Here is a 12,962-nt window from a genome sequence, read left to right on the forward strand (position 1 = left end):
CAGCACAAATAAGATGTGAAAATAATATATTAGTGTGTTTAGTTATATTTATATAATTTTTATGTCTTTGGATCTGTCTTCCTCGGGAGTAAGATAATAAGTAGGTATTATTAAAACATTTTTATATTTATACTTCACTTGATCTATTTGTCACCGTGATTTGTAATTATGTCCGAGAAATCATGTAGGTAAATAAAGCGATTATGGGTGATTGGTAGAGCATTCGACTACAGGTCGAGAGGTCCCGGATTTAAATCCGGAAGCATATTCCTTTTTTTTTAATTGTTGGTATTGTTTTAATAGAAAATTTTTGAAAGTAGTAAGTATTAAAATTGGTTTAATATTTAAATAAAATACAACTAAACTGCTTAAAGTATATTTATTTCGCTGAAATCAGAATAATAGAAGATAACTTGTTAGTTGCGTACAAAGTAGGTACAAATACTTTTTTATTATTATTCATAAGCAAGGACGGAGGGGCAAGTCCCTATTATGCACACAAACAATGAAATTATATAATAAGTAACTTACTAGTAGATATAATAAAAAAAACAAAAAAAAGATACAATTCGGTTGAAATAAAAAACAATATTTCGACTGTTATAGAAAATGGTCCACTCTGACATGTTGGTAGAAGAGGCCGAGACAATGTTACCACTAAGGTTATTCCAGCTCTCGAAAAATCTATTTAGTGAAAAGTTCTGTCTTGATCTTGTAGAGAAGTTCTCTTTTTTAAGTTTAAACTGGTGACCTCTGAGGCATTCATCTTGATTTATGGTAAACATTTGGTTGAGATTTCTGAAATTGAATTTTAATCTTTTAAATGTGATAATTAAGTCTCCACGTTGTCGGCAAAGTTCAAAAGAAGTTAGGTTGGTCATACTAAGTCTCTCTGCATAGGGGGGTCTTCTCAGTTCCAATGAAATTCAAGTGGTTTTTCTTTGAATGTTTTCCAACAAAGTTTTGTCTCGAACCAAATCAAGATACCACGTTCCACCAGCATATTCCAGAATCGGTCTTACCTAAAGAGTGTAAAGTTTACAGAATGACAGCATTGAAACTCTCGAAAAAGATACCTTAATATTTTCATTGTAGATTTTATATGAATTTATAGATAATAACATTTTTCTTTTTTATGACATGTTAGTATATTATGCAACGAGCATTTAATGATGGTCACTATGAAGCGAGTATGACGGATACGAAACGAGCCGCCCAGCGGCGACTTTCTTATAGCATACGAGCTTCATAATGATAATAATTAAATGCAAGTTGTATACACGATTTTTTCTATGATCATTCACAACAAAAAATATATTCAAATTTATTAATTTTGTAACGCAAAGAAATTAAGTAGTTGTATGGTTTAATTAATTATTTTGTTGATACATTTATATTTTCAATATTACAATTATTAAAATGAATTTGGAGGATAAATTTTTAATATCCCTACCGTCTTCAGACATTTTCTTAAAAATATTTAATTTTTAAATTAGTCAGTTTGTTTACATATTAAGAACTGTCAAAGCGTATGTATTTCACTCGCCATTGGTCATTGCGCGTGTGCCACCTTCATCGCTAATGCCATATCGCGATTCTATTAGTTAAAAATCTGCAGCGTAATGAAAAGCTGTATCATAATGAAGCTCATTATGATACAGGTAGTGAACCTATATTAAAGTATGAGCATAGAAAAAATATGTTATAGACTAAATTGAACTTCCATATTAAGATATGCCCAGTACATCAACTGAATCTACAGAACCCATTTCTCATATCGTCGCCTTAATACTATAACCTAAACCTAATTTTAATACTATAACTACCTAAACCACCATAAGTATCATAACTACCATATACTAATAAACATAAACCATACCATATACATAAACCACCTATAACTACCATAACTATAACCACCTAAACTTAATACTATAACTTGATAACTCGAAATTAGTAGTTTTGAGATAAACGGGTTTAAAGATTTTAAAGATATTTGTGCTGCTACCATGATGTTGGTAAATACGTGATTCATTCTGCAGCTCTAAAATACTGTTCCTTAACTTTTTGGCTACTGATCTATTTAGGAGTACGGTGCAAATTTGTTTTACAATATGGAAAATAACGAAAAATTAAAGTTATCAACTTTTAGCACTACCATAATGTTAACATTTGGTAATGTCGCATGCCGTGCCAAGTTGCATCTTAGTGAACTTTATAACAAAACTGATTTTTTAAGCTTTATTTTGGTAAAAATTAGCCCTCTGCCATGGGCGTTGCCAGATCTACTAACAATTCTCGCACTTCAATTTTTGCATTAACATGAACCGAATAAAGAGATAGCAATTAAGTGGTAAGCTCAATGGTTTCAGAAAAACACGTGCTACAACTAGATAACTCTAATTAGCTAGTTGTAGCATTCAGTGTACATATGTTGCATTAACGAATATTCCGATTAAACAATAACTTGATAACTTATCTTGTCAAGTTGTAGCACTGAATATTAGGGGCATTTGAGTTTTATCAACCTTCGTCAATCATAAATAAATAGTTATAACTCGCTTGGAGAGAGTTATCAAGTTTTTACGCAATATGGAGGCAAATAAAATACATCTTGTGAACTAGTTATCTCAAAAACATCAATTTTGGAGTTATCAAGTTATGGTACTAAGGCGACGATATGAATATTGATGTTACACCAAGAAAACGGAAATTATAGTTGTTCCATTATATCTTTGCACAAACGTCATGATTCATTTGTAAACAATTTAAATCAAAACATTAAGTAAAACGTACGTCGATATGTAATATCATTGATATCTCTCAATGTAATGACAATTTATAAGTTAGAAAATATTAGTTGTCTTAGTAGCGTAAAAATAAATACTTCCGGAAGTAATCAAATTAAAAGAGCAACAGTTAGTCGTTCTAACAATTATGTTTGAAAATAAAAACAATGACATCTACAAAAATTAAAAGTTTAAATAATATGAAAATCCAAATGAAACAATAAATCCAAATAAACCAACTTCTTTGTTTCTCACTTCTTTGTAGTCTTCGACGAACATTCCTTAATCTTCGTTTTCGTTCACTACTAATTTTCTGCGAACGACCTAATTCTTTAGATATCTTCCACTTCCTAGGAGTTAACTCACATGATGTACTAGGAATATCTGGAGATACATTGGAAATTACGTTCCTTTCTGACATTATACTGATATTAGATAATATCCTCACTTTTGAATTCTCCTGCATTTGTAGCACCTAAAAGAAAAAAACAAACGCTAAATATCACAATATCAAAGAGATAATAATAAAATATGTAATATAGATTTACAAGAAATAAAAAAGCATACTGAATAAGTATTAAATAAACATAAAACCAATATATATGAATATGTAGTGAGGGACGTTTGAGTTTGCATAAATTCATTATCTCGAGAATGGGCAAATTTGAAGAAAAATCCTGACAGGTCGATTTTTATTTTTAAATTAGGGCTTTTTGGCATATATATACTAGTGACGTCATCCATCGTGGATGACGGAATCGATGATTTTTTTAAATGGGAGTAGGGGTTGTGGGACAGCTCATTTGAAAGGCTATTTAATTCTCTATTCAGTAATATAAACAATAACCTAATTATTTATACAGGGGGCCAAAAAATTTTTTTGAATTAAATTAATTGAGACAAAAAGAAGAATGTATGTACTTATTTAATGCAAAATACATTTTACTGCTGTCAGAAAACAGAAAAAAATGTTAATTTCGAAAATAAACATTGCTTTTCTCTTAAATTAAATGTTCAAACTGGTAAGAGGCAGACAATTTAAGCGAAAAATAATATTTATGTATTAAATAAACATTTTTTTCCTGTTTTCGGACCACAGTAAAATGTATTTTGAATTAAATAAATTACATAGGTACATTTTTATTATCTCAATTAATTTAATTCAAAAACATTTTTTTTGCTACCCTGTATGAATAATTAATTAGGTTATTGTTTATATTACTGCATAGAGAATAAAATACCATTTCACATGAGCTATCATCACGTCCAGATGGATGACGTCACTAGTATTATATATAAGCCAAAAAGTCCTAAATTAAAAACAAAAATCGACCTGTCTGAGGATTTCTCTTCAAATTTGCCCATTCTCGAGATAATGAATTTATGCAAACTCAAACATCCTCACTGTATAATATTATAAATATAAAAAAAATATAAATAAACAGTAATATACAGTCGGAAAAATGAAAGAATACCCATGAACGATCACATCAATCACTTATTTTGTATTTGCTGTCTTTTTCTATAAATAACAAACGTTTGTTATAGAAAAAGATTTTTTTCCTCTGATTCTGGCTTTGGTTTAGAACTAGAACCTTTAGCCACGTAATTGTATAATTTATTACTAAGTCAGGGGAGTAATGTGTAGTGTGTGTGTTGCGTAAGTGTCTTGTTACTTTGTAAAGTTGACGTCAAAAAAGATATTAAATACAAAATAAGTGATTGATGTGATCGTTCATGGGTATAGGACTTTTCATTCACAGTCATTTGTTTCGAGCCTCTGTCATGTGCCACATAGTCATAGCCATCGTCATACTTTATTGATCCTTTAAGACATTCAAAATCAATGTATAGGATACGTCAATACACAATTCAGTATATAAAAAAAACATCAATGTGTATAATACAATATTGACAGTGTAACAAAAATTGACAAAACATAAAATATATAAAAATAACATTCTTACAAGTAAAATATGAAGCTACTGCAGTTTGTCCTCCAGATATTCATTTATCGAATAATATGCTTCTGTTATGAGTAAATCTTTAACATTTTTTTTAAATGTAGTGGAGAGTGGTATTTCTTTCACAGCTTTTGGCAAATGGTTGTATAAGGTCAGACCCATATATCTGAAGCTATTTTGAAATTTGTATGTTCTGTGTTTAGGAACTCGTAAAGATTCAGCACTTCTTGTATTGTAATAGTGATTATCTGCATTTACTGGAAATGTATTTATTTCCTGTTTTACATAGAGTAAACATTTATAGATATATAGGCAGTAGAAAGTTAAAATTTGATGTTTAATAAAAATTGGTTTACAAGATTGTTGATAATCCAAATTAAAAATTTTACGGATAATTTTTTTTTGGGTAATGAACACTTTGGCACTATCTACTGAGTTCCCCCATAAAATTACATTATAGCACATGTGGCTGTAAGCAAGGCTATAATAAACGTTTATTAATGCCGATATGGGTAGTGTGTTTTTAATTCTAGATGTAGCATAAAAAGCTTTATTCAATTTCATGTTCACTGAATTCACTTGCTCTGACCATTTCAGATTACAATCAATGAACACACCCAAAAACTTTGTAGACTGAGTGGAAGATAACATATTGTTTCTATCATGGATGGTTAAGTTATAGTCATTGGTTGATGAGTTGTATGAATGAAAATAAATAATTTCTGTCTTGTCAATGTTTAAAATGAGTCTGTTGGTATTACACCAGCATCTAAAGCAGTCAACAACAGTCTTCATTGCCATTTGTAATTCCTCGAGTGTACGTGCAGAGACTATTAACGAGGTATCGTCAGCAAACATTGATATTATAAGTGCCCTTATGTGATCTGGTAGATCGTTAATAAAAATTAGGAATAATAATGGTCCCAGCACGGATCCCTGTGGTACTCCTTTGTTTGTCGTGTATGGTTCTGAGCTTGATTCTTTAATTTTCACAACACTCTTCCTGTCACCTAAGAAATTTATTAAACCTTACAACAATAAAAACCTTACAATCAATAAATTTAAAGTAATTCTGAAAAAATATCTTCTGAGTTTTGCTTTTTACTCTGTTAGTGAATATTTTGATCATTTTAAAGCAGTATCATGGACATGAATATTACTCACTATGTTTTCCGATGTCTCATTTTGTGAATGTATTTATATGTAGAATGCAAGTAATTATTCCGTATTCCACACCATTCTAAAAGGCTAAAGGTAAGTTTAGATTGTATAAGTGCTTAATAAAGAATTCATAAATGAGTTATTCCTACAAAATATTATAAAAATTTGAACCTTGATAGGAGACCTCTTAATTTAATTAATTAGTATTTTATAATTTACTTAGTACATAATATACAAAATTATAAAAAGAATATCAAGAACCTAGTTGAAATCTGCCCGTACACACCTATTACCTATACAAACTTATTTGCCAATGAAAGCAAGTGAAATAGGTCTGGATCCCGCATATGAAAAAAAACATGATTAATAGCAAGCTGAAAATTTGTTAATAGCTTAAGTGTGCCTAGTCGGACAAACTTTGATATATAGGAACACTGGAACAGGGAAGTTTTAATTTTGGAACAGGTTAAAAATTTGTAGCGGTCAGACCACGAAAATGTCACATGTATTTTGTCCAACAGAACTTCCAATTGATTTGTTACCCTTTCATTAAAATCTCATGCAAAAATCAGGCTGCTATTTATCACCAAATGGGAATTATAATGAGTGGAACACACAAAAGATGTCAAATGACAGGAATTATGACAGGTGATAAATCTCAGTCTGATTTTTGCATGAGAGTTTCATGAAAGGGTAACAAATCAATTGGAAGCCCTGTCGGACAAAATACATTTGACGTTTTCGTGATCTGACTGTTTCAAATTTTTAACCTGTTCCACAATTAAAATTTCCCCCGTTCCAGTGTTCCCATATATCAAAGTTTATCCGACTAGACACCCTTAAGCTATTAACAAATTTTCAGGTTGCTATTAATCAACTTTTTTTTCATACGCTTGATCCAGACCTAAAATGTATTACTGAAATTATTGTATGTTGTGTAATATTCAGGTTCAAGGTGTACCTATTTCAGAATATTACTTATATTATTTTAATTAATTACTTATTTATATAATTTATTAATATTTATAATAATTGTTACCTGAGATTCACCAATTGTAGGGATTGCATTTTCTCGCAAACGAATAGGATGAGCTAAGGAAGTCCTATCTACATGCCTCTCTTCAAAATGTCTTGTACATAATTTGCTACCTTTCCTGGGTTCCCAGTTCTCTTTATTTACGAACTGAATCCAGGCCTCTCTCCTTTTAACATCTTTAGGAAAACTACAACCATATAAACCAAGTTTAAAAAATTACCTGTTCTTTTTACATGCATTATCACTAAAATGGATAATGGGTCTATTGAATAAAAAGAAGTATTTGCTTTTACTTACAAGTATTTAAGTAATTACTTAATATTAATTGAATAAAATCATTTCTTTAATGCTTTATTTAATTACTATTAGGTAAATACTTAAATACGAGGAAGTAAAAGCAAATACTTATTTTTATTCAATAGACCCAATACCGCCCTGTACACTGTTTACGTTTACATACTAACCCATGTAAAGTGACTTTGGAGGAGAATTTTTTCTTATTTCCGGCATTATAATCACACAATGGGTACGCACACGACGGCATATTATTGTCACTACAAAATCACTGAAACACACAACAAAAATAAGTTCAAAATAATGTATAAAATAAATTCTTTAAATGCACAAATTCACCAAACAACACGACCTGTCAATAGTGTCAATAAGAAAGGTAACATGGCCGAACCGATCCCATATTCTCGGCACATGTCACATCCTCTCCCTCCCACATCACTGGTCTAATCGCATTATGTTTACACTTTAATATTGATTTTTGTAAAGAGTTTCCTTTTTCCTTATTTTTACTTGTTTAGTGTTTTTTTTTAATTGACTATGGAGTATGGACAATTATTTAGTTCTTTTAATGAGTTTAACAACATTCTAAAACAGTATGAAAAAGAAATGAGACAAAAATTCGTGATTTAGGGTAGCAGAAGTAATAAGATAAAATATATGGGGCGATTGATTAGTGTGATAAAGCTCAGTATATCCGCTATAGTAATAGATAGCAATAAAAGTTAGTAACAAAAATTTTAGCAAACTTTGAACTTCATATTACAAAATTACTAAAATTAGTTAGAATGTTACAGGGCGTTCGATAAAATAGTGGCAGACCAAACTTATGTTTTTTAAATGGAACACCCTAGATTTTATTTTATGTTCGAAATCTTCTTAACTTTCGTATCACAAAAATATAAAAGTTTATTATGTTATACAGGGTATTTATCAAGTTATAACCAATTTTCTATGAAAATCGTAACAAGTTCCACTCCCTGTATAAATAAAAATAAACACCACAGCAAAAATAAACACCAATATAAACTGGTATAATTAACACATATAAAAATTATTTTAGCAGTATTTTGTATATATCATGTTAACTTATATTTATTTTGCCAACCTGAATATATACTTTTATATACATTTATATAGCCCTTAAGGGCCGGTTGTTCGAACGCTAATCAACAATGATCATTATCAAATATTTAATTACTGTCACTAACTGTCAATGTCAAGTTTGTTTGGGTTGCTGAAAACATAATATGAAATTACTTAATCAATTATGTTAATAATTGTTATGTTAATTGATTAACTAATCTCATAATTTTAATCAATTATGTTTTCAGCAACGCAATAAAAGTTGACATTGACAGTTTTGGTGAAAGTAAAAGTCCACTTTACATCAACAATAAATTGAACAATAAATTGACAAAGTTATTCAAGGCCAAATTTGACGTGTTAAAGCACACTTTGACATCTATGTTTGTTCGTTATAAACTTCACGTGAAGAAATTGACGAAAAAGTAAATTGTTCTATTTTTTCATTTATTTGGCGTGAATTCAGTGTCACCAACCTGTGTCCATTTGGCGGGAAGTGGAAGTAGAGCTTTTTGTTTATTATTATTTGTTGAGGTTTTCATGTTCATGACAACCTAAAAATTTTGATTGGAAAATGCATATAAGATAAGGGGGTGGGAAAATGGAAATTAGTGGCTTTTTTTGCAGTTCTGTCTGTTAGTTTTGCGTTTTGCTCTGGCTGGGTCTCTTTTGTTTAAACAATTATGTAAGTATTATAATAGTACATTATATACCGCGGGACTGAAGTAGTACATTTAATCCTGAAGGTAAAGTTTATGGCCCGACCGCAGGGAGGGCCATAATTTACCTGAAGGATTAAATGTACTTCAGTCGCAAGGTATATACGATACTTTTCGTACTTCCGGTATGATTTTATTAATTATTTCAATAATTTCAATCAGTTTTTTCTCTCTTCAACTCATTTAATAAACTGTCTTTAAAATAAGTTACCATAGTAACATTGCGTTGTGACAGTTATAATTTAGAAACATTGTCATTACTAGTGTCATTGTAAAGAAACATTGTTATTGATAATTATTGGTATCATGAGTGAAGAAGGTGTATCTGATATTGATAAAAGAGCAGCCGAAGTAGGTGAAGAATTGTTACCACCGAAATCTAGAAAACTATACGAGCAGCAGTACGATGCTTTTAAAAAGTGGTGCCGCTTAAAAAATGTGAGACAACCTACTGAAAATGCGCTGTTAGTCTACTTCGATGATAAATCAAAAGCGGTTTGTGCCTCAACTCTCTGGGCACATTACTCAATGCTGAAATCGGTTATTAACATTAGAGAAGATATTGATATAAGTAAATTTCCAAAATTATTAGCTTTTTTGAAGAGAAGAAATGAGGGATTTAAGCCAAAGAAGTCAAGAATTCTCACGTCTGAGCAGGTAGATCAGTTCTTACGGGAGGCTCCGGATGATAAATATTTAATGCTTAAGGTAAATTTGGAAATTTGTTTATATTCAGAAATTTTAAGAAATCAATTTTTTTGTAGGTTGCACTTATTTTGGGCGTTGCGGGAGCTTGTCGTGGAAAAGAGTTGGTTGATTTAGAAATCGACGATGTGAGAGATTTGGGCGATTCCTTCCTAATTGCGATTAGAAACACCAAAAATAAAATTGACCGAAATTTTGTGATCAAAAATTCAGAAAACAGTGCCATCAGTTTTGTGGCGATATTTCGGAAATATGTGGCATTGCGAAAGACAGGGACAACTCATTCAAAATTTTTTGTTCAATACATCAACAAAGAATGTACTACGCGAGTAGTAGGAAAAAACATGTTTGGTACAATTCCACGGCAAATAGCAGCTTTCTTGAAATTAGAAAATGCGACGTCTTATACGGGACATTGTTTTAGACGCACATCTGCGTCTTTGTTAGCTGATTCGGGAGCAACAATAGACGTGCTGAAGAGACATGGAGGATGGAAATCCTCCAACGTGGCCGAGGGATATATTGAATCGTCTATTAAAAATAAACAAAAAATTTCAGATAAAATATTTGGTCAAGTCGCCGATTCGTCCACTATAGTTATGCCACAGTCCTCATTCTCGCTTCCTGTTTCCGCAGGATCTTCGAAACAAACACCAGTTCAATATGAAAAGGACCTATCTGTTACTCGTCAGTTACCTGCTGCATTAACCCAGGAAAGACTGGTCAATATGACGAACTGTCACAATATTAATTTGAATATTAACGTTAATTACCATTCTAATTAATTATATTTTTCAATAAAATATCCCTTAAATTCGTTTGTTTGTGATTTAATCGTTCCGGGAGTTTCGTCAATATTTAATCCCGGAGGGATTAAATGTGACACTTTAGTACCTGTCACAAGGGAGTGAAGTTGTCACTTTAGGCCCGGAAGTACGAAAAAACGTTTTAAATTTTCTGTATTCTTTAGGAAACGAATTATTTATGCATATTATTACCTGTAAATAGTAGTACCTATTTCATTTGATTTTTAATTGTAAAGAATAGAAAATTACCATTCATTTTAATTTTTTAGAATCAGCTGAAAGTGGTCTACAAAAAAACCAGGAAGGAAACGTATTATAGCCTTGTTGTGGCTATGAAAGGCAAAAGAAAGATACCTATAAAAAGTGTATTGACTAGTTGGAAGAAACTCCACATTGTCGATGCATAATAAGATATTACTTTATAAACAAATATCAAGACCTAGGAATGGAACCTGGATAATATAGTCATCAAGAAGATAGCAGGAAGTCATGAGCAACAACAACTTCATAAGTATGAGAATATTGAGGAAATCCACACTCCTCGATATCTACTACTGGACAAACTAGAAGATTGAAGAGGACAAAGCCTTTTGAACTAGTTTGAGTGATAGGTGATAGTGAAAAGCAGAGCGTAGTGCTTGTGTGCCTGTGTATGTTAGAATAGTGCACGATCTTGTTAGATTAGATAAGAGACGCTATGGGGTAAGCTCTTCATTTTAAGGAACAGTAGTAATTTAGGTTAAATTAAATTTGCTCATTGGTCAGTTATGACCAGATTGTAATTCTCTGATGTTTGGCAAAAAGGGCTTAAGTCAGAATTGCACATCAATAATGTTTTGATGATTTTTGGACCATAAAAAAAGTGTTGCAGACTTACACTGTATGTACCAATAAAAAGAGCCGATTTTTCTGGTCCAGAAATCATCAAAACATTATCGATGTGCAATTCTGACTTGAGCCCTTTTTCCCAAACATCAGAGAATTGCAATGTACAATTCAATACAAATGAATCATCATCCTAGTGATGATTATGGAAAAAAATATATGACAAGATTTTGTGCAATAAAAATGTTTATATTTATCAAGGATGTATTATTTGGTATGGCCACATATACTTCTGGTATATCGTCGGTGATGTGACAATACCTCCTATCTGCTTTTTCATGAATTTTGTAGGAGACGAAAACCATTTTTAGGGTCATCTCTGTTTTCACATGTAAATTTTGACATGTTTTGTAGTAAATAGATAATTGAATTTACTACAAAACATGTCAAAAAATATCATATGAAAACAGGAGGTGACTGTAAAAAAAGTTTTTAGTCTCTCTTACAAAACGGTGAACAGAGGTGACAGTTAATAGAGACAGATAATCGAGGTTCTACTGTATAGTGAAATTTGGACACCCGACACCCCATACAAATTTTATGGGGGTTTTGTTCGTTTAAACCCCCCCAAACTTTTGTGTAAGTTACAATTGAATTATTATTGTGGTACTATTAAACACAATGTTTTTAAAACTTTTTTGCCTCTTAGTACTTTTTTGAAGTCAGTTTTTATCGTGATATTTTGAATATTTGTCAAATCCACCACATATTTGTATATGGTTAAGTACGATTGTAGAGACTAATAATATGAAAATTTATTTATGATTTACATTTTTAGGTATATTTTGAACCATTTTAAAAAGAAGCCATATCTTGATAAAAAGAGCTTTATCGAAAAAATAGAAAGAGGTAAAAAAGTTTTAAAAACACAGTGTTTAACTAATGGTACCGCAGAAATAATTTAATTGGAACGTACCCAAAAGTTTGGGGGGGTTAAAGGGAACAAAACCCCCATAAAATTTTTATCATCATCATCATCATCATCATTGGCTCGACAGCCCTTTCTGGGTCTTGGCCTGTTCCAGGATTCTTCTCCACTCTGATCTGTTTCGTGCTTTTTTTCTCCAGTTTTTTATTTTTAAGGTTTTTATATCATTTTCTATTTGTTCTAAATATCTCAGCTTCGGTCTTCCTCTTGTTCTTTTTCCTACTGGCATCTGTTTGAATATTTTGTTTGGTATTTCGCCTTCTTCCATTCTTTCTACATGTCCCATCCAACGCAGCCGTACTATTTTAATGAATGTTATGATATCCGGATCCTGGTATATTTCGTATAGTTCAAAGTTGTACCTTCTTCGCCAAATTCCATTTTCTTTTGTGCCCTTATATATGTGTCGCAAGATTTTTCTTTTAAAGGTGGCTAGCAATGTTTCCTCTCTTTTAGTGAGTGTCCAGGTTTCTGCGCCGTATGTGAGTACCAGTCTTATTAGAGTTTTGTATATTTGGCATTTTGTTTTCCTTGCGACGTTGTCTGATCTTAGTTGCCGAATTAAGCCATGGTAACTTTTATTGGCAATAAA

At 31.3% G+C, this 12,962-nt stretch overlaps 1 protein-coding gene and 1 long non-coding RNA gene across 2 annotated transcripts; one reads left to right on the top strand and one right to left on the bottom strand.

Annotated features, from left to right (window-relative positions):
• Positions 1 to 362: 362 nt before the first annotated feature.
• Positions 363 to 7,655, bottom strand: LOC126878831 (THAP domain-containing protein 2-like). Its single transcript, XM_050641738.1, has 3 exons — positions 7,415 to 7,655; positions 6,954 to 7,137; positions 363 to 3,264 (listed from the first exon to the last, which is right to left on the bottom strand). The coding sequence occupies exons 1-3, from the start codon at positions 7,492 to 7,494 to the stop codon at positions 2,929 to 2,931; spliced, it is 600 nt and encodes a 199-aa protein (XP_050497695.1). The 5' UTR covers positions 7,495 to 7,655; the 3' UTR covers positions 363 to 2,928.
• A 977-nt stretch (positions 7,656 to 8,632) lies between these two features.
• Positions 8,633 to 11,638, top strand: LOC126878839 (uncharacterized). The gene is made up of 2 exons (XR_007695829.1): positions 8,633 to 9,012; positions 10,827 to 11,638. It is a non-coding gene; the product is annotated as an uncharacterized LOC126878839 (long non-coding RNA).
• The last annotated feature ends 1,324 nt before the right edge of the window (positions 11,639 to 12,962 follow it).

Source organism: Diabrotica virgifera, chromosome 1 (genome assembly GCF_917563875.1).
Source record: "Diabrotica virgifera virgifera chromosome 1, PGI_DIABVI_V3a".
Taxonomy (NCBI): Eukaryota; Metazoa; Arthropoda; class Insecta; order Coleoptera; family Chrysomelidae; genus Diabrotica; species Diabrotica virgifera.

Coding starts and splice junctions, on each gene's coding strand:
- LOC126878831 (XM_050641738.1), bottom strand. CDS start 7,494: ATGCCGTCGTGTGCGTACCCATTGTGTGATTATAATGCCGGAAATAAG. Junction 7,138..7,414: donor TCCAAAGTCACTTTACATGG/GTTAGTATGTAA, acceptor ATATGGTTGTAG/TTTTCCTAAAGATGTTAAAA. Junction 3,265..6,953: donor CTACAATTGGTGAATCTCAG/GTAACAATTATT, acceptor TTTTTCTTTTAG/GTGCTACAAATGCAGGAGAA.